This window comes from Ceratotherium simum, chromosome 33, assembly GCF_057802395.1.
Source record: "Ceratotherium simum simum isolate JZ-2026a chromosome 33, ASM5780239v1, whole genome shotgun sequence".
Classification (NCBI taxonomy): Eukaryota; Metazoa; Chordata; class Mammalia; order Perissodactyla; family Rhinocerotidae; genus Ceratotherium; species Ceratotherium simum.
In genome coordinates, this window is record NC_141932.1 from 3,766,568 (window position 1) to 3,789,778 (window position 23,211).

The window sequence follows — 23,211 nt, forward strand, 5'->3', positions numbered from 1 at the left end:
AAAAAAAAAAAACCTTAATAAACTAGGAATGGTGGGGAACTTCTTTACCTGAATAAAAATTTAGAATAAAATTATTCTAAACCTCAAATACTTTCATCCAGCTTTAGTTAAAATTATGGTTTTTCAGCTTCAGGCTAGAAAGAAAAGGTTGCCATAAGTAGTTCTGTGAATGGAAAGTAATAGCATAAACTTTTTTATTGGAAAGAATATTTACTCATCACTTACCATAAATGTAAAAAGGGGAAAGAAAAGGCTCAGCCCAAGAGGTGAAGTCTTGCTTAAGTCAAATTTTTATAAACCTACTTGAAATAAATTTGACTTCATCAAACTGAAATATACAGTGTGTAAAATAAAAAATTCACTGGGCTTAAAAGCAGAATGGAAATGAAAGAAGTAAGACTCAGTGAACTTGAAGAGAGATCAATAGATATTACCCAATATGAAGGACAGAAGAAAAACAATTAGGGAAAAAAACCCCAGTGCCTCAGGGAATGAACACTTAGAAACCAAAATTAAAAATACAATACCACTTCTAAAACATCCAGATTGGAAAGGAATAAATAGAAGTGTCTTTATTCACAGATGACATGATTGTCTATGTAGAAAACGCCAAAGAATTATGTCATTTACAATATTTCATCCCAAAATGAAGTACTTGGGTATTAACCTAACAAAATAATGTGCAGGATCTATGTGCTGAAAACTACAAAATACTGATCATGGAAATCAAAGAATATCTAAATAAATGGAGTAATATATTATGTTCATGAATTGAAAGATTCAATATTGCTAAGACCATTATATAGTATTTCCCCCATCCAGATATTTTAGTCATCAGTAAAATGTAGTAAATAAATGTTCAGAACTCATTGTTTCCAAACTATTGTCTTTGTAATATAACATCAGTTATAATGTATTTTTATATACTACATATAAACATATATATGATGTATACACGTTATATATACATAGTACAGATACACATTATATACAATATATACATATATTACATATACATGTATATATTTATACAGACACACACATAAACACATACATATACACAGTTTAACAACCAATTCACAAAATTTATGAATATATAACATTCAGCTCTTGCAAGCCGATATGAACCTACCCAAGTACACCACTGAACCAACTACTTGGCTTCTGGTGAGTTCCTGCTACCTGGGGCTCAGCTTCCCCAGACTCCTCCATTTGCTAGAGATCAGAAATCCCTTTCCAAAAGCAGGCTTTCTCCCCCGTATGCCCAGCATCCTAATGATGACAAGTAAAGCACTTTCTAAAGCCAGTGATGCTTTCCCCAGGTTCAAGGAAAGGCATTTTGGCCCCATCTCAGGAAGCCTAATGATAGGGTAAGTGACAAACTGAGACATGAGAAAGCGAATTCAGCATCCCAAAGTTTTTCCACGTCTTTCCTGTGTATCAAGTAAGATCATTTCTGGGCTTTCAATGTCACTTAGTATCAGTCAGGTCTTAATAGCTTTGCATTCATCCACCCAGAAAATTATGAGAAAAGAAATAAGCCGCACAAATTAGCACATCGAATATGTAATTCCTGATGTGTATACCTATAAATAAATTCAGCCCAGTTCAAAATTTTGTTCCAACCTCTGAGGTCAAGCACAATTAAAACCCATTCCTGCAGCCATTTTCTAGATTCTGATATAAATGTTGATAAATACAGGAGTCTTTCATCCTTTCCCTAATCTCCTTTCTTATATCAACTTCCAGACCACTTTAGAATCAGATTTTTTCTTTCACTTCTTTTTTTTTTTTGTGAGATCAGCCCTGTGCTAACATCTGCCAATCCTCCTCTTTTTTTGCTGAGGAAGACTGGCCCTCGGCTAACATCTGTGCCCATCTTCCTCCACTTTATATGGAGCACTGCCACAGCATGGCTTGCCAAGCAGTGTGTCGGTGCGAACCGGGCCGCCACAGCGGAGCACGCGCACTTAATGGCTTGCGCCATCAGGCTGGCCCCTCATTTTTTTTTTTTTTTGAATCAGTAAAGCCATAATATTGCTCAGCTAACAGGGAAATTGGTTCACCTTCATCCATGGCTATCTCAGGCTAACGACAGTTAGTTGGTATGGCTTCTTAAGGTTCCTTAGAGTTTTAAAATCTCCCACAAATCCTCATTCTGATAACCAGGATACCAACTGTTCCTAATTAATATCAAACATTTTACTTAAGAATCCTGTCAAAATTGTGAAGTCAACTGGCACCGTAGCTCAGCAAGCTACAGGCTCCTTCTCTGATATTTAGCAATCACAGCCAAATAGACGTAAGGAAGAAGAGAGTCTTTCAACTATGTTACCAAAATGGTTTGTGATCTAGTCCATGCCCTAAAGCAAAAATGTTAAGATCTAAGTTGTTCTTTCTTTTGCTTCACATTATCCAACTCCATTACGAACAGGCATCACACATACCCCTTGGACTGGCACTTCTCGTCCTTTTTCCATTGGTCGAGGCAATAGCGATATAAACCACAGCTGATGAGTTGTTTTACTGTTGCTATCAATGCGTGCTACTCTCATGGCACAAAATATGATTAGGGGCCTTATAATCCTTTGCTCCATTTCACCCAATAACAAACTTTAATAATAATGCACATTTTCTGAGGATCTTTTGCCTGAAACCCACTCAGTGCTACCAATTTGTGTATTGGTTAGGTTTCTTTGGTTGACAGCAAAAGAACTTAATCTAATTTTAAAAAGAAAACAAAATACTGGTGGGATACAACCTGGAGAGAGAATGAATCGGGTCAGCCCTAACAAGCAGAGCAGCAGGAACTTACGCACCATCTTTAAGTTTTGGCCAGAGATGCCTCATGTTCAACTCCCTCCTGTGACCCAAGGAGAAGGCATCTGAGCGGATTAAAATGAACCATGTACAACTGTTAACACAAGCAAAACATTATGGAATGGCATCAGAGCAGCTCACTCGAAGCAGCTCAGGGAAGAAGTTTGTGTTTGTGTGTGCACGGTTTCTATCTGTATTGTAGAGAAAAACAACAAATACCATCTGATATGTATGCATTTTCAGAATTTTAACTTTATAAGGTTTATGTATTTATAACTATGCGATCATACTACATCGTTATGAAAATTACATTTTCAATTAATAAACTACAAGACTTTCTGTGAGTACAGAGATCCACCTCATTCTTTTCAGTGACTGCATAATAATCTACAGAACTGATTTTCCATAATTTAAGTAATCAATTTGCTAGTGCTGGACATTTAAACTGTTTCAAGCTTTTTATATTTCTTTTACATTTCTATAATAAATGAGCTATGGATCTATATTTCTGCACTTGTGCTTTTTGAAAAGATAAATTCCTAGATGCAGAATTGTGGCAAAGTGTGATTAATTACATTTAAAATGTTGACAGGTATCACCACATTGCCCTCTAAAATGGCTTTCCACCAATTTACCCTCCCAACGTATAAAAATATGGTTTCTCACATCTGCAACAGTACTGGATATTAGCCAACCTTTACATTCTCACAAAATTTGTGCTGATTTGTGTTGGCCTGAGGACTTTTAAAATTTGCATACATCTTATCATTAGTATGATTAAAACCTCCTCTATTTCATTTGATTGTTTTAATTTCTTCATCTAGGAGTTGCTTGTTGGTAAGCTTTGCCAGACTGTATATCTTATCTTATCCTTGCTGCTTTCCAACAGCACTTTTTATAAGGGCTATATCCTTCATAATATATGTTTAAAATAGCTCTCAGCCTGTCATGTGCCTTTAATGTTGCACAGTGTTTGATACCACCGAAAAGGTTTAAATCTTTTGCATGATCCTACCTGTCTCTCTCTCTCCTTATGGCTCCTGGACTCTGTGTCCTGCTTGCCAAAGCCTTCCTGAACCCAAAGGGATAGAAATAGTTTACATCTTCCTCTAGAATCTTAATATTGTGTTTCCTACTACATCTTTAATCCATACTAAATGAACTTCTCTGTAAGGTGTGAAATGCAGATCTGACTTTATGTCCAGTTGGAGAACTAACTGTCAAACACCATTTAAATAATCCATCCCTCCTCCCACTGACATATCAAAAATACCACTTGTAATATACTAAACTCATGGGTATATGATCTTTCAAAAATGTCTTGTGATGCTTGCCTACTTATCACACTACATGATTTTCAGAACAAAACAGTTGATGTAAAGATATCCTACAAGGATTGTGACTGGAATCCAGTGAATGTACAGACATTTTTACAATATTGAAACTTCCACCTAGAAACCTGTGTGGATCTCCATTTATTCAGAACCATTGGTCTGCCTCAAAGAGGTTAGTAATTTCCTTTCTCTATATAACCATGAGTAAATTCATCTATAATTTTGTTTTCTGGGTTTGATATCAGATTTGAATTAGCCTCATGAAAGAAGTGGACTATTCTAAATATTTTTTCTATACTCTGGAACAGCTTACTTAGTGGTTCCTTGAAAGTTAAGAATTAACCTATGAACCCAGGTGTCTTTAAATAGAGCTAGACTAATCCAGTTCTCTTATTTCTTCAGTTTTAAATATTAGTAATTTTTTTTTCCTGGACTAAGTATCATCTTACATTCCTCCCAGCAAATTCTAAATCTTTTGTTCTAGTCTTATGCAGAGCTCTAGACACTTCCTAAAACATATTCTTTGTATCAGGTCACACTGAATTTCCTCACCAACAAAGGTTGCACAGCCTTAGAGTCATGAGAAAGCCACTATATTACTTTATGATACCAAACTTTAAACATATCCTCATCATCCACCCTAAGATATAGTTTCAGTTCCAAATTGTTATGGTCTCCCAGCACTGATATACTGCTTTCCAGAGTCCACTGTTTACAAATAATTTTTAAGCAGACTCTGAAGAATGCTGATCAAACATTTACCAAGCACTTAGTCTGAGAGAGGCACTATGCTAAGCACTTTATATGCATCAAGTCATTTAAAATTTCGTAACAAGGGTTTTAAGAGAAGAGTAATATAATTACATTTACATTTTTAAAAGACCACTGTGGCAGTAGCATAAAGGATGATCTTGAAGGGGACAAAGGAGGATGCAAGGAAACCAGTTTTTAGATAATTGGAATAGTCCAGGTGAAATGATTATGTTTTGGACTAGGGCAATGAGAATTGAAAGAAGCGGATGAATTCCAAAAATATTTAGCAGAAATATCCACAGGACTTGGTGACATAAGGGGTGAGGACAAGCTGGAGGCCAGGGATGACCCTGCAGCATGAATTTTCTGATGATGAGCGAGGTGTGCGCTTTGTCTGAAAACTTTTCCACATTCCTTACATTCATAAGATCTCTCTCCAGTATGAATTCTTCGATGTAGGTTAAGGTGTCCAACCTGGCTGAAGGTTTTCCTACATTCCTTACATTCATATGGTTTTTCTCCAGAGTGAATTCTCTGATGAACAGTAAGGGACTGACGATGGCTAAAGGCTTTGCCACACGCACTACATTCATAAGGTTTCTCCCCAGTATGACATCTTTGATGACAAATAAGGGATGATTTTGTTCGGAATGCCTTCTCACATTCAACGCATTCATAGGGCCTATGGCCGGTATGAAGTCTCCGATGCTGAGCACGGGATGAACTATCACTAAAAGCCTTTCCACATTCAGTACATATATAGGGTTTCTCTCCAGTATGAACTCTCTGATGTTGAATAAGGCGGGTAGTCTGGCTGAAGGCTTTCCCACATTCATTACATTCATAAGGTTTCTCTCCAGTATGGATTTTATGATGTTGGGCAAGGTGTGCCCTCTGGTTGAAAGCTTTACCACATTCCTTGCATTCATAAGGTTTCTCTCCAGTATGAATTCTCTGATGAGTAGCCAGCTGTGAACTGATGCTAAAAGCCTTTCCACATTCCTTACATTCATAGGGTTTTTCGCCAGTATGAATTCTCAAATGACTAGCAAGGTGTATACTCTGCCTAAATGCTTTCCCACATTCCTTGCATTCGTAAGGCTTCTCTCCAGAATGCACTCTTTGATGCTGAGTGAGTGAAGCATGATGGCTGAAGGCTTTCCCACAGACATCACATTCATAAGGTTTCTCTCCTGTGTGAATTCTCTGATGGACAGTCAGGGATGAGCCATAGCTGAAGGTTTTTCCACACACGTTACATTTGTATGGTTTCTCTCCAGTATGAATTCTCCTATGCTGAATAAGTCCTATGTGATCACTGAAGGCTTTCCCACAATCAAAACAGTCAAAAGGTTTCTCCCCAGTGTGATAATATCTCCAGTGACGAATAAGGGATGTGTTCTGCCTGAAGGCTTTCCCACATTCAATACATTCATAGGGTCTTTTGCCAGTGTGACATCTCTGATGTCGGGCAAAGGATGAGCCATCGCTGAAGGCTTTTCCACATTCCTTACATTCATAGGGCTTCTCCCCAGTATGAATTCTCTGATGCTGAGCAAGGTGTGCAGGCTGGCTGAAGGCTTTTCTACATTCCTTACATTTATATGGTTTCTCTCCAGTATGAATTCTTTGATGTTGAATAAGGTGTACATTTTGGCTGAAGGCTTTCCTACATTCTTTACATTCAAAGAGTCTCTCTCCAGTATGTATTCTGTGATGCTGAGCCAGGTGTTGACTCTGGCTGAACGCTTTCCCACATTCCTTACATTCATATGGTTTCTCTCCAGTATGAATTCTCTGATGAACAGTAAGGGATGAGCTCTGGGTGAAGGTTTTCTCACATTCATTACATTTGAAAAGTTTCTTTCCTGCATAGACTTTCTTGTGTTTCATTACCAAGGAATTTTTGGAAAAGCTTTTTTTATTTGCCTCATAATTATAAACATTCTCTTCTACATTGTCTAGATGGACAAATTTCCCAGATTTGTTACACTTATGGTCTATCTCCTTAGTAAGGGTTTCTTTATGAGTGATTGTTCCTTGCCTGATAAATGTCTCTTGACTTACCAGCTGCTGCTGCTCAAAAAGATCTTCATATTTCCAATTTTCTCCAAAAGTGGAACACTCAAGTCCATAGCTTGTAATTCTCCTCATTAACACATCATCACACATGAACTGCTTCAGAGGTAATTCTTGTGTCTCACACATAGATTCCCAATCTGAAAGACATCAAAAAAGCAAATGTTTCCTTTATCACGGGGTATAATAAAGGAAACATTTAACATGGAAAAAGTGATTAAAAAATAATTTAATAAACAAAATTTATTATGTACAGGCATATCAACTGAAAAATATGCAAGCAGACCTCAGAGAATGAGAGCTCATAGAGGAACATGGAAAAGGTGATTAAGAAAATTAAAACACAGGATCATGAGCTCCTGGAGAAGTAGTAATGGTAATAATATTTTATGCCAGTATTAACATAACAGACTATAAATTAAACTCCCTCTATTCTCTCCCACTTCTCATTGACTTGCATATACAGCTAGGTTAACTTTAAATACCAACATCATCACATAACTATTGCTGCTCAAAAATCTCTACAGATTCCCAGCAGTCAGAAATACCTTATACTTTGTGACTTTCCTTGGGTTTTAAGTAAAATCCTAGAGTTATCGTTCCATAATTAGAAAATAGTGTTCCTATGAACCATCTCAATGTGTTGCAATACATTGAACTCTTCATTTTTCATAGATCTCTGAATTTGAGGCTGCATATTAAGGGATTTTGCCATGCATCTTCTTACCCTCATCAGCCTAGGAAAAGAGTCACTTCTTAGGCCACATCTCAATGGGGTTTTGCCATGTATCTTTTTGAAGAAACTAGTTTTATAATGATATGTAAGTTGGTGTCACCGTTATTAATCATGTTCTTATTTACTTACATTCTTATTTACCACATAAGTACCTTTCCTGCCTTGTGAGTTAGAATATAAGGTTTGGAGAAGGAACAAATGTGCCTTAAACACTGGCCCCATTTGGTCTCACAACGCTGAGAGACTCATATCTTAGCATACCTGTAATGCACTTGAAGCATACCTGTGTACCTCTCAGTTTAGAAAACCCTGGACTAAAGTATAGTGAAAAAGCTAAAAAGTGATAGAGGATAAGGCTGGAGAAGTAGGAAGGCGCTGATCACATAAGGGCTGGTAGGGTTTGGGTTTTTCTTATTTGCAACAGGAAAGCAAAGAAAGATTTAAAGCAGCAGGGTGTGTTATGATTTGCAAGCTGCACCTAATCTGGAGTTAAGACAGATTTAAGAAACAGAGAAGCTTATATAAGTTTGTATGGCAAAAAGAAAGAAGGAATGGGAAGGAGCCAGATAAAGATTTTTGCAAAATGAGTTATTAGAGACAAGAGAGTCAAGCAGAAGATAAGATGTTTGGGGACCCCATGCTAAGTAGTAAAGTTTCAGCTTTCTTCCCAGGCCTGGAAGGCTTGAGAAGAGTTTCTAAGAAGCATAAGTGAGGATGAATCATCTTTGAAAATGCCTAAGCCATTACGTATCTGGTTCTCCCACACTCACCTGGGAATGGGCTTCTTGTCATCTCACTCTTCATCTCCCAAGGCTCCTTCCCTTGCTCCAATAAAGAGATCACATATGGCTTAGAGATGCAAAGTCCTGCATACAAAGAAAGACAGGAAAAATGGCCATGTTTTAGGTATTTCAGAACTATAAGCCAGTTCCTTAATTCTGATGGAATGACATGACAGGAATGATTAGATAAAGGGGTACAGCACATTTTAAGGACAGACTTCATAAAGCTTCTGGCATAGTCTAGTGGGACTTGCCAAGAGTCAACTCTATAAAAGTTAAACAATTTCCTGAGGGGCCAGGGGCAGAAACTCAGCCCAGTATTTTCAGAGGATCATCAGACAGTAGTAAATGAAGTACTGTAAAGGGCCCCTAGGGACAGAGTTTGGAATTTGAGTCAAGTTAACTGCCTGCTTTAAAAAAAAGTCAATACTCTTCAGAGGAACATAATAGAATCCAGAGTCTCTACAGTGTTTTACAGTATCCAGGATAAAATCCAAAATTACTAGACATAAGAAGAAATAGGAAAAACTGAATCATACTCATAAGAAAAGGCAATCAATGGAGATGCAACCTGCAATAACAGAGATGTTGGAATCAGTAGACTACGGTTTTAAAACGGCTATTATACCTATACTCAAGAATGTAAAGGAAAATAAACTTGTAATTTCTCAGCAGAGAAGCAGAAATTATAAAAAAGAACCAGGTGGAAAGTTTAGAATTGAAAACTACAGTATCTGAAATTTAAAAATTCACCAGATGGGCTTAACAAGACATTGAAGAGGACAAGGAAACTGTCAGTTAACTTGAAGATAAATCGACAGAAATTAATCTGAAAAGCAGAGAAAAAAGATTTAAAAAAGTAAACAGATCCTCAGTTACATAGGGTACAATATCAAAGGTTCTGATGTATTTGTAATTGAAGTCCCAGAAGGAGAAGAGAGAGAGCAAAAAACAATATCTGAAGAAATAATGGCCAAAAAATTCTCAAATTTGGTGAAAGACATAAATTTAGTTTCAAGAAGTTCATTGAACCCCAAGCAGGATAAAAGGGACCTCTAGAGAAAAGAAAGCTAGTCTAGCCAATGAGGTGGTCCTGGGGCTGAGAAGAAGGGTCCATGTTAGTTTCCCTAATAACATCTGAAGCCACTTTCATAGTCTGTGTTTCAATGGTTCACTTATTGTAAGTTAATAAAAAGATACAGATTTTAAAAGCGATATTCTGAATTTATAGTGATCCAGCTATATTCTTGATGAACCTTGTTACTGCCTAGTGGTGATAACAATACTGTAGGACAGAACAAGGCAGCACAGGAGACCAGTAAGAGTCACAACATAGCCTATGTTCCCCACTGCCTAAAGGGCATACCCATGGAATACTTGATATACATCAAATTCACTGACTCTAAATCTGAAATTTCCATCAACCCCTGAATATCCTCTTTGTTTCTCAATTCTCTTCTAACCTACACACAATAAAAAAAGTTTTAATAATAAATAAAAATGTAAAGAGCCCCTACGTGTAGATTCTGATTTATGCAGAGGGGAAAAGATCCTCACCCAGTGATACTAAGCTCCGATAGTTCTCTAACATCATACTCCTGTATAAACTCCTCTGAGCGGGGTTCAGCCATTCCCATTCCTCCTCAGAAAAGTCTACTGCCACATCCTTGAATGTCACCAAGTCCTGAAATGACAGAAAGACATTCTTGATCAACCAATGCTCATGTCCACACACGACTCCAAGCTGAAGTGTTAAGTTGTCCCTAATTTATGTGAGAAATAGCCCTCGGAGGAGGAAAAACTTACGCACATTATAATATTAGGCTCTAGCCTAAAATAGTACTTATTTTTTTTTTTTAAAGATTTTATTTTTATTTTTATTTATTTATTTATTTATTTTATTTATTTTTTCCCCCCAAAGCCCCAGTAGATAGTTGTGTGTCATAGCTGCACATCCTTCTAGTTGCTGTATGTGGGACGTGGCCTCAGCATGGCCAGAGAAGCAGCGCGTCGGTGCGAACCCGGGATCCGAACCCGGGTCGCCAGCAGTGGAGCGCGCTCACTTAACCACTAAGGCACGGGGCCGGCCCCTAATAGTACTTATTGAAGTGTTAAACTGCATTGTATACAGTGGTGCTAATCCATTTCTCAGCATGGGGCAATACGGACAGGTGGCCACAAGGCAGTAAACCAGGGCTTCAAGGAAGAACCTACACCTATGGTTGAACCTTCAAAACGAAAAAAGAATATCTAAATTGATATTTTGCAAATGGTACTCTATGGGATCTTAGTCTTTCAGAGGGTAAGAGGCCCTGAACTGATGTGGCTGATTTTTCTCTTACATAATAAAAATTACGAATATATTTAGAACACAATTTTCTTATGCTACACCATTAAGAACTGGCATACTATGCCATACCAGAGTAAGCTAGGAAGCAATATGAGAAAGCATAAGACTACAACACATCCAATCTGTGTATTAAGTTTGAGTACAACAGACTAATAGATACTTCATATAAAAATGAAACTGAATAATTATAATTTTAAGTTTCTTAAAGACTTAAATATACTAAGAGAAAAATTTATGTCCAGTTACAATCACCAGCAGGTCATAAGGATTTTCTAAGTAGTATAGGCATTTTTCATCTTCAAGTTTATTTCCGTTGAAAATAATCTTAATGCTCAGTGCCTGATTTGCAAAGTTACCAAAGACACTGGTAATTAACTAGATAAAGACAATGCACAGAACATCTTAATTTGCTTTTAAATAGTCAACACTTAAGTTTAGAGCAAAGGTATGATACAATAATATTCAATGTATGGGACTTGAGAGAATGTACACACCTTTGGAAAAATGTTTACTATATTTTTCATATAACTGTATTAAAAGATTTTTAAGATTCACTGAGAACTACTGGTTTTCCTAAATTCTGGTTTTCATCTTCTAGTTAGTTGAGGCCACCATTTGGGCTGAGACCTATCATTTCACATGTTTTTATAAAATTAAATGGTTTTTATAAAATTAAATGAGATGAATTTATCAATGCAAGCAAAAAGTGGTCATATTCTTTCCAACATTTGGTACAATTTTGTCATTGGTAAGGAAACAGGTGTTCCGGCTATTCTCACAGAAAAATAAATTTGCTTGTAATCCTGGTACTCGTGGTTAATTATTTAGTATGTGTACTACCAGACTTTTCCCAACGTCTATACAGATATCTTTATATACATGTATGATGTATGTCCAATGATTATTTTTTACTGATAATCTTATATTCAACATTCTAATTTACAGCATTTGAAGAGCCTGTCATTCTTTTCTTTTTAATTTAAGAAGAAAAACATTTATTGCAGGATATCAGGTAACTTATGGGATTTCCAGAAGGACTAAGGAACCAGGTTTGGATGCTACACAACTAAGAGCTACACAATCAGGAGAAAAGCCCAATTACACAAAGATGGTATTTTTCAAAAATCCCTTTCTCCAGCATTACTCATAGCTGAGCACTTAACATGCTTGGCTCCCACCAGCAGAACTTCAGCCAGAGTCACCCCAGAAGGACCAAACCCCTCTACCAACATGCTGCCTACAAAACCCTATTTCCCTATGCACAGCCTCTGCTTCCTGTTGCTAACTTCTGCCTTCCACACGTTGTACTGGAAGCCTCTGCTCGGGATAACATAAGTCATATACAGAACCCTATTTGCAAAGGAGTCTAGATAATGCAGTTTTTAGCTTTCTAGTATACCACAGTGCACTGGAAGGGAGCTCAAGTGGGTACTGAATGTTAGAATCTACAGTGTTGACCACACTATGCAACCTCAACCAGCTAAGAAAATAACCCAAAATTTACCTGAGGGGAACCCTAAAACTGACTGATGTTAACATAATTATCTCCATCATGGGTAAATGTATTTAACCCTGGGAAGAAATGGAATTGAGAACAAACATAAGCCAGTTCTGATTGACAGTTATTAAAGCTGAGTGATGGTATATGGGAAGAGGTGGGCAAGGGATTTCATTAAACTAGTCCCTTTATTTTTGTATATGTTAGAAATTTTCCATTAAAAAAGTGACAACAATTTAAAAAAATCCATTCTGACATGGTAAATAAAAATCCAATATAAAAAGTATAAAACGTAATGATTTTAAAAAGCATATGTGAGGGGCCGGCCCCGTGGCTTAGCGGTTAAGTGCGCGCGCTCCGCTACTGGCGACCCAGGTTCAGATCCCGGGCACGCACCAACACACCACTTGTCCGGCTATGCTGAGGCGGCGTCCCATGTACAGCACCTAGAGGGATGTGCAACTACGACCTACGGCTATCTACTGGGGCTTTGGGGAGAAAAGGGGAAAAAGATAGAGGAGGATTGGCATGGATGTTAGCTCAGGGCTGATCTTCCTCACAAAAAAAAACAAAAAGCATATGTGATAAAAAAGATACATAAAAGATATATCATCAATCTATATGCACAAAAAACACATAAATATATAAAGCCAACAAATCCATAAAAATAGGCCAAGTTTAACATACCAGAATCAGACATACCTAGGAGACAAAAAACAATAAGGTCATAGCAGAATTGAATAATAACATTAGCAAGCTTCATTTAATTTATAATCAACTTTATTGCCACTTTTCTTGTACCTATGTGGAACACACACAGAAACTGATCATATACTAGGCCAACAAAAGTCTTAACACATTTTAAAACCTAAAGATTTTCAGGCTATATTCTCTGTTCAAGATTCAGCACAATTAAAAACCATTAAAAGATGAATTTAAAACCTCATCTACTTGAAAATTTAAACAAAATCTATAAGTAACCAACAGACAATAATAAAATTAAACCAGTAAAACAGATAACAAATATTAGAGAGGACGTGGGAAAATGGAAACCCTTATACACTGTGGCTGAGAACATAAAATGGGACAGCCACTTTGAAAAACATTTTCTTAAAAAGTTAAATGTAAGGGGCCAGCCCCATGGCCGGGTGGTTAAAGTTCCACGCACTGCACTTCAGGGGCCCGAGTTCGCGAGTTCAGATCCTGGGCATGGACCTAACTCCACTCATCGGCCATGCTGTAGAGGCATCCCACATATAAAATAGAGGAAGACTGGCACAGATGTTAGCTCAGGGCCAATCTTCCTCAAGCAAATAAAAAAAAGAGGAAGACTGCCAACAGATGTTAGCTCAGGGCAAATCTACCTCACAAAAAAAAAAAAAGGAAAAAAAAGTTAAATATAAATTTACCACATAACCCAGCAATTCCACTCCTAGGTTAACCTATGCAAGAGAAAAGGAAACGTGTCCAAATAAAGACTTGCACGTAAATGCTGAGAGCAGCATTATCATAATAGCCAAAAAAGTAGAAACAACCCAAATACCCAACAACTGATGAATGGATAAACAAAAATGTGATGCACCTTTCAATGGAATACTATTCAGCAATAAAAGGGAATGAAATGTTGATACATGTTACAATACAGATGAACCTCAAAAACATTATACTAAGTGAAAGAAGCCAGACACAAAAGACTACATATCATATCACTCCATTCATATGAAATGTCCAGAAAAGTCCAATCTATAGACAGAAAGTAGATTAGTAGTTGCCTGGGGCTGGGCATGGGAACAGGGATTAACCATAAATTGGCATGAGGGATATTACTGAGGTGATGAAAATGTTCTAAAACTGGATTATAATAATGGTTACACAACCCAGTAAATTTACACAAAATCATGGAATTGTACACTTCAAATGGTGCATTTTATGGTATGTAAATGATATCTCAATAAAGTTCCTTAAAAAAAAGAAACCTAGTATTATAAATTATCCAGAAAGTGATGAATAGGAGGCAGTAGTGCCATAAGTATTTGAAATTGTTTTAGAATATCTACACTCTACAGATACTCACAAAACCAAAAGAATAATAAATAATCCATTAAATATTGGGAAAAAAATTGGTTAACTATCTCTGCGACGACAGGAACACAGAGCTAAAATAAGGCCATTGAGTCACACAATTCCAGAATGACTATTCATATTGATGTCTGTGTGAATATTATACCCTAACACTGTCCAACAGTGTCCCCACCCTGGGAAATTAGTTAAAATAGAAAACATAAACCAATCCAACAAAAAACTTTAAAAAAATTTAAAAAGGGAATTTAGAAAAGTACCTGGATGTAAGATACATATTTAACAAAAATTTTTCCCCTTTCTAGAAATGTACAACTAGGGATGAAAATGGGAAAATATTCCACTCACAATCGTGATGTCTCTCTTTAAAACACTTAGAGATACATTTAACAGAAAAAGTACCAAATCTATGACTAAAAGAACTGTAGAATTTTCTTAAAGGCAGTAAAACAAGACATGAACAGGTGGAACACATACTACTGAGCAACACAGAAGCTTGAATAAATGTAAATACATACTCATTTTTTATTCTAGGATAAGAAGACTCAAGCTTTTGATTCTCCTTAAATTAGTCCATAAATTTAGTAGATTCTCCATCCCAGCCCACGCCATCATCAGCTCTTATCTGGATTTTTATAACAGGTCTTCCTGCTTCTGTCTTTGCTCTCCTACAGTCTATTTTCAACACAGCAGCCAGAGGAATCCTCATGTCTCCTCTCTGCTTAAAATCCCCCTAACTCTTCCCATCTCGCACAGAGTAAAAGCCCAAGCCCTTCTAAGGCTTTGAGACTCAGAGGGTCTGGCACTCGTGACTTATCTGACATCATCTACTATTCTGCTCCCATTTGCTCTGTCCTTCTCGCTCTTCCAAAACACAGTAAAGACGTTCCTGAGTCTGGCGCTTGGACATCCTGCTGTCCCCACTGCCTGCAACGAGCTTCCTCTGGATATCCAGGTACTTGCTATCTTATTTTCTTTAGGTCTCTGCTCAAACGTCAGAGAGACCTTCCATGACCACCTAGAAACAATGAAATCCAGACCTTCCCTTACCCAGCACTCCCTCTCCAACGTACTCTGTTTTATCTTTTTCCATTTCACTTTTCACTATTTGACGTATGTATACTGATTCGTCTCTTTTTTTTTTTTTCGGTGAGGAAAATCAGCTCTGAGCTAACATCCATGCCAATCCTCCCCTTTTTGCTGAGGAAGACTGGCCCTGGTCTAACACCTGTGCCCATCTTCCTCCACTTTATATAGGACGCCGCCACAGCATGGCCCGACAAGTGGTGCGTCGGTGCGTGCCCAGGATCAGAAACCGGGCCGCCAGCAGCAGAGGGGTGCACTTAACTGCTACGCCACGGGCCGACCCGATTCGTCTCTTGATGTTTTTTCCCCCCTCTAGAAGGTAAGCTCCACAAGGGCAGGGCCTTTGTTTTGTTCTCCGCTGCACCCTCAAAATCTAAAAGAACACCGGGCACATACAAGGCCCTCAAAGAATATTTGCTGAATACATAAATCTTAGTTTAAAACAATGAGTGAGGTTTTTAAAAACTGCCTGATTCTCAAGTGTGCTGGAAAAATAAACTTATAAGAACAGTCAGGAGAACTGTGGAAAAGACGAGCAATGAGCGAGTATTAGCCCTTCCACATAAAAAAATACCATAAGTAGGGGCCAGCCCGGTGGCATAGTGGTTACGTTCACGCACTCAGCTTCGGCAGCCCAGGGTTCGCAGGTTCAGATCCTGGGCACAGACTTACCCAGCGCTCACTAAGCCATGCTGTGGCAGCGTCCCATATAAAGTAGAGGAAGATGGGCAGGGATGTTAGCCAGGGCCAGTCTTCCTCAGCAAAAGGAGGAGGATTGGCAACAGATGTTAGCTCAGGGCTAATCTTCCTCTCACACACACAAAAAATACCATAAGTGCCCAAATACAAGGCAAAGATTTTCCAAAACATGCTTTATGCCATGAACCATTTCCAAGGTCTCCCATCTTAGGAGATACCCAGTGTTCACAAGCAGAAGTAGACTGATGAAACTCTCAGAGTTGACTAGTTGCGGACTTCTGTGGAATGACATATCAGGAGAAATAGCGGCAATAAAGGCTGATCTAGAGTGTTTACAGATTGCTAAAGCCTGCCAAAGACTGGTCTTGGTAAACATCCCAGGCTTTTGGTTGAGAACCCAAAGGAATGACTACACCCCAGGAGTACTGGTGAATGGGAAATAACACAGCCTTCACAAGGACTGAGGCTCATCTTCTAATCATTTCAGCTCCTGACTAGATTAAGATTAAGATTTATTCCTAGCACAGCTGTCTGCCTGAAGCAAAAGTAAACCCTCTCCACCTTGGAGAAATGGCTGATTCTAGGACCGGGGCAGAAAATATATAGGATGAGCCTGGATATGCAGTGTCAGAAAGTCAGTGCTCAACAAACAAAATACCCCACAATGATGGGGTATGTCAGTGGGACACAGGAGCTGCTGAAAGAGCACCCCATGACCAAGGTTGGAACAATGTGAGCAACAAAATAAAGCAGTACTGGAACATAACCTAATGTATAAAATAAATATGCATGAGTCCATACTGATACAAATAAGTGACTGACTAAATAAATGGGGGAGAACAGACAACCCTCTCATAGAGAAGAATTCCAAATGATTTACTTAGATATTCCACACTCGAGGTAGAACTTAACTTCCCACTCACTAGGTGTGGGTTGTACACAGTGACTTCCTTCCAAAGAGTGCAATATAGAAAGGTTAAAAAAAAAAAAAAAAAAGAGTAGCCTCACAGTGGAGAAACCTGACCAACACTACCTCAACCAGCTAACCAAGGTACAGGAATAAGTCGTGTTGATAGTACGTCCCCTTGATATGATGTGATGAAAATGGAACTTTGCCTCTGTGATCGTCCTTCCAAAAACACATTACTCCAGTCTAATCATGAAAAAAAACCATCAGATTTGAGAGATGTTCTAGAAAATACGTGGGTACTCCTCAACGCTGACAAGGTGATCCAAAAGAAGGAAAGTATGAGAAACTGTCACAGCCAAGAAGAGCCTTAGGAGACAGAACTACTAAATGTAATGTGGTGTCCTGGATAGGATCCTGGAACAGAAAGAGGACATTAAGTAAAAATTAAGGAAATCCGAACAAAGCATGGCCTTTAGTTAATAATAACGTATCAATATTGCTTCAACAATTGAAACAAATGCACCATACTAATTTAAGATGTTAGTAACAGGGGAAGCTGGGTGTGGTGTATATGGGTATGCTCCGTACTATCTCTGCAATTTTTCTGTAAACATAAAACTGCTATAAAAAATAGTTTATTTTTTTAAATTTATTTTTAAAAAGCCCCATCAAGAGGAAGACATCAAAGCTTCAAATTATCTCTAAGATTTTTTTAAAATACAAAGTCCAGCACTTAACCCAAAATATGAGGCACATAAGACAATCAAGAGGAAAAAATCAGAAAATAGAAATTCATAGGAGATCCAGGTAATGGAATTATCTGACAACTATGTTAAAACAATTATGATTAATATTTTTAAAGAATTACTAGGAAAAATAGTGAATTTAAGCAGAAAATAGGAAATTATATAAAACAAATAGACATTCTAGAACTAAAAATACAATAATGGAAATTTATAATTCAATGATGGATTTAACAGCAGATTAGAGAGTTCAGGAGAATTAATACATAAGGAACATATAAAATGGAGTGAAAAAGACCGAGCATTTATATTTAGAAGGAGAAGAGAGAAAAGGTCAGAGCTAATATTTGAAAAGATAGTGGTTGAAAAATTGCCAAAATTGATGGAAAGACACCACGCTACCCTGAACACCGACTTAAAACAGAAACAGTAATAAAATAATATTTGGGCCCAGCCCCGTGGCTTAGCGGTTAAGTGCGTGTGCTCCACTACTGGCGGCCCGGGTTCGGATCCCAGGCGCGCACCGACGCACCGCTTCTCCGGCCATGCTGAGGCCGTGTCCCACATACAGCAACTAGAAGGATGTGCAACTATGACATACAACTATCTACTGGGGCTTTGGGGGAAAAAAAAAAGGAAGAGTATTGGTGATAGATGTTAGCTCAGAGCCGGTCTTCCTCAGCAAAAAGAGGAGGATTAGCATGGATGTTAGCTCAGGGCTGATCTTCCTCACACACACACACACACACACACACACACACACACACACAAAAATAATAATAATATTTGAAGGCTGACAGAAAAGAAAAGTGTGTGTGTGTGAGTGTGTGAGTGTGTATTTGGGGTGTTAGAGTCATTAATGGGCTACATCTTTGTCATCCATAGTAGTGGATTTATAGATAATATCTAAAATTAAAATATTAAGGAATAGTGTTCCAAACATATTATTCAGGACTAACACAGTTAAGTGGTAACACTGTGGAGATCTCCAACTTATTCCTATAGGACAAATGAGAGGAAAAAAAATCCTAATTGGTGCTTGTGACTTTGGATACAATTTCAATAACAACCTCATACACACAAACTCTACAAGTTCTGTATTTCTGGAAAATTATGTTAGATGATTCATAAAGCGGTTCTAATGCTGAGGAAGACACAGATGCTCAAAATTCATGTAAATTTTTCTGAATATTTAATAAATTCTGACAGTGGGGAAAAAAAGCAGTGTTTTAAAATTAGTTTTAATATCATCTTCAATATAAAATGTGTAATTAAATTAAATATTGATAAGTGGGCATTGACTTTCATCTAGATAATGAAAGCGTGTTTTCCACTTGGAAAAACTTCTCATAGGGAAAATTAAGGGCTCCCTTATATTCAGGGTTCCTTATACAAATGATATATTTTTAAATGTTATGATTCAAAACAGAAATACAAGTATATACAGGAATTTAGTACAAGATATAGGTGGCACTCCAAATTAGTGAGAAAGAGATGAACTACTCAACAAATTCCATTGGGTCATCTGGACAGCCAACTGGAAAAAAAATGACCCCCTGCCTGACTTACCATGATGGGTTAAACATTTAATGTAAAAACTTAATGTAAATTAAATATAATATAAAAATTTAGTGTAATTTTGAACCTTACCCTCATAGAAAAATAAAAAAAATCAAATCTAAATTTGTCAGCAACTTAACTAGAAAGGGTAAAACAAATCTTTTAGGAGAAAAATAGAATATCTATATGCCCTAAGGGTAGACAAAGATTTCTTAAACAGGACACAGAAAACACTATCAAGGGGAAAAAGTAACTCTAGATACATAGAATAGCCCTAGAATGAAATATAAGCTGAGAATAGTTAGTCTCAGAAGAAATAGGAGGCAAGAGGGAGATTTTATGACTTCTGAATTTTGTACTATGTGTATATATAATTATATATATCATTTACCTGAATTTTTTAAATTTGCAAAAATTAAGTAAGTAAGATTTTTTAGGTGAACAAATGAGGCTGGGAATTCATACATAAAAAAATAAAGAATATCTTTTAAGATTGTAAGGATATAATTAGAGATTTGACAAAATTTAGCCAGGAGGATGATTCCTGATGCACTCTCTGAACAGGACAGGACTGTCAGAGGCACATTTAAAGGCGAACCCAACTTACTGGTACTGAGATACCTCGATTCCGTATAACAGAAACCAATCTTTTCACAAATGTCAACGCTGAACTAAAAATGTACACGAGGTGAGAAGAAGAGGGGACACAGAGGGAGCTCCATGCCTCATCACACTCAGTTTTACTTACCCACTAGGCAGTTTGAGTTGAAGTCAGTGCCTTCCAAGAGAAGTGGGAACCAGGTCCTTGGACAAGACTGTTCATCAGGGAATTTTCACAAGAAGCATTACTAAGTCCCAAACAGTAAGACTGCCTTTCATGGTAGAGAAAAGAAATAACAACTAACCTGAGGCATGGCTTTCACTAGCTCAACAGTCATTTTCACGTTCTCTTCCTGGCTTCTCTCTTGAAGAGCAGTGTGCTGGGGGTGCAAAGCTGGAGGGAGGAGAGTGAAAGATGAGCCCTTCTCTGAACTTCCAGAATCACCAGCCTAAAAATCCTGTCTTCCCCTTCTCTCTCTCAGCTTTCTTTGGCCCCACTGCCCACATAACTGGGAGATTATGGGCAACGTATGGTTGTTAAGGGGGTATAACTTATGTTTCTCTTATGTTCGAGGTCCTAAATTTAATCTTTTTTTCTAAAAGTTGCCTTCCCATTCTTTGGTCTTATTACGAATAAAAATAAGAGATGTGCTAGGTACTCTGCACAGATTATACTCTTTTGCTTTATTTTTGAAATAATCCTCTGAAATAGTTATTTCCTCTATTTTACAGGTAAAGGTGGATTTTTTCCCTTCCTGTGTCTCTGCTTCATGCTTTGACACAGACTACAGTTTGAAAATCTGACTCCCAAATGCCACCAGAGGCCAGGGTTCTCCTCCTTCTCCACCCAAAACCCCACGGGCTTCACTTTCCTCTCACTCTGGGACAATGGACCCTTTAGCACCCAATTCTGCCACCTGCACTCTCACCTCTGTCCTCTGGCCCTCGGTTTCCCTTCCTTTCTGTCACCCAGCACTGAGGGTGTCTCCTGCTCCAGTCAGGAGCTCCAGTTACCCAACCTCTTGCTTCTCACTGGATCTCCTGGACTGGGGGCAGGGAATTCTACTCCAGAATTCTTCAACCCCCAACACACAATTCCAGACAACCACACACATAGAGAAGCCACTGCTATCAATCTTCCAAACAGTCACCCCATACACACCATAATCCCCCAGGGCCAATTACAAGCACACAGGTGACACACAAACACTGACACCAGATCTCACACACTTCCTGAACCCACAGAGGACACAATCACAAGCACCCAAAGGCAGGCACATTATATGCAGTCACATACACCAGTCTCAGAGAGGCCATGGGTACCAAACCATGTGGTGATACACAACATCACACATACCCCCACTCATATTCGCTCACACACACCCACGTCTCACTGCCCCTCATCTCTGTCTTGCTCACCCATGCACACCCCACAACCTCACAGAGGCTAGATTTGCAAGCCTTAGGGTGACCATCCACGGTTCACACAATCTCTCTCCCACCCACTTTGGTCTCACACACAGCCGCATCACCAGTTTTCCTCTCTTGACACACACACACAAACATGATGGTCTCTCACACTCCAGTCTCTCATACACACACACACACACTCAATGGGCTCTTTCAGAGAGACACATGGATTTCTCACACACATAGATACACTAACACATCCTGGTCTCTCACACACACAGAATACATACTGGTCTCTCTCACACTCGGACACACATACACTCTCATACACCTCACCTGCCAGACACACATACTCGTCTCACATGGTCACTGGTCTCTCATCACACACTCACACCAACATACTCTGGTCTCTCTCTTACACACACACACCACGATCTCTCCCACTCAGTCTCTCCCGGAGCCTCACACACTTGTTGATCTTTCACACACAGGCACACTCATTTCTCTCACACTCGTCGGTCTCTCACACTCTGGTCTGCCTCCCTCCCTCTCACACTCACACCAACACGCCCTGGTCGCACTCTCTCTGGACTTTCATAGTCCAGTCTCTGTCTCACACACACACACCCCAGTCTCTCACTGACCTCGCACACCCCTCTGCTCTCACACACACCCCGCTCGAGCCGCCCCTCAGTCCCGAACCGGGTTCGAGCCGCGGACGCCGCACACACCCGGAAGACCGAAGGAAACGCGCCGCGCCGCGCGGGCCTCTGGGAAATGTAGTCGGCACGGGGACGACGCCGCAGCGGCGCACAGGCTGCGGCTGCACGGCCGGCTCAGAGCGGCCCGCCTCGCCCGCCTAGCCGGGCCCTTGAGCCCCGACTCCCCACCACTCACCTCCGAGTACCCACCAGCCTCCGCCCGGAAGCCAGCGGCTCTCACCCGAAGGACTTCGGGAGTCGACGCCCGGGCTCCTAGTGCGCAGGCGCCAAATCTCCCAAGGCAGGCGGAGTAACCGGGAGGAGTCCGACGCCAGGGGCGGGACGGAGCGTGGTTTAGCCGAGGGGGCGTGTTCTTAGGCTGTTGGGAGTGGGAGGAGGAACCTTAACCAGAGCGTACGTGCCGGCGCGTGTACGTAATTATGCTCGAAGGGCGTGGCCTAGGCTTTCAGGGGCGTGGCGGGGCTGGGCGCGAGTGTGCGCAGGCGCGTAGAATGCGAACTCGCCCTCCCCTCGCCTGGAGACCAGAGGCGTCCCTAGTTACCGGGTCCGGAGCGCCGCAGAGAGCAGCGCGTAGCGGCTGAGCCCGTGGTGTGCTCCTGTGTACGCCTTTGTGACGCTGTCTGTGTCCGTGTGACCGCGGTGTCCCTCGGAGTGCAGCCCTCTGAGCCTGTCCGTGGAGTGTGATTTTCTTTCTGTGCTAAGTTTTGTGACAGTGAGAACAGCGACTGGGAACCCTGACTGTGTTGGATCACCTCTGTGACTACAGCAAATTAGTAAATTTCTCACCTGCAAAATGGGAATGTGATTATTATTAGTGTTCAGAGACGGTGAATGAGACGACGTCTTTGGAACCAGACTACTGGGATTTAAGTCCCTTCTGTCCCCAACCAGACTGGAAATGGTCCCTGATATGGAGGATTAAGAAAACTGTACCTGCATTCGAGGTTGAAGCAAATAAGGAAAAGCCATTCAGGGGGATACAGCAGAGAAAAAACAAAAACAAAATTCCCGGCCCTCTTAGATCTTACTTTCAAGTGGATGGAGACACAC

At 39.5% G+C, this 23,211-nt stretch overlaps 1 protein-coding gene across 1 annotated transcript; it reads right to left on the minus strand.

Moving 5' to 3' along the window:
- Positions 1-547: 547 nt before the first annotated feature.
- Positions 548-22,135, minus strand: ZNF471 (zinc finger protein 471). Its single transcript, XM_087421031.1, has 5 exons — positions 20,959-22,135; positions 20,335-20,423; positions 10,062-10,188; positions 8,493-8,588; positions 548-7,126 (listed from the first exon to the last, which is right to left on the minus strand). The coding sequence occupies exons 2-5, from the start codon at positions 20,365-20,367 to the stop codon at positions 5,103-5,105; spliced, it is 2,280 nt and encodes a 759-aa protein (XP_087277157.1). The 5' UTR covers positions 20,368-20,423; positions 20,959-22,135; the 3' UTR covers positions 548-5,102.
- Between the last annotated feature and the right edge of the window lie 1,076 nt (positions 22,136-23,211).

Bases quoted from the DNA above. Each gene is read 5' to 3' on its own strand.
- ZNF471 (XM_087421031.1), bottom strand. From the start codon at position 20,367: ATGACTGTTGAGCTAGTGAAAGCCATGCCTCAG. The intron at 10,189-20,334 runs GTTAGTTGTTAT...CTGTCATTTCAG, and splicing joins TAGTGAAAGCCATGCCTCAG to GACTTGGTGACATTCAAGGA. The intron at 8,589-10,061 runs GTGAGGATCTTT...CTTTGTATGCAG, and splicing joins TCGGAGCTTAGTATCACTGG to GACTTTGCATCTCTAAGCCA.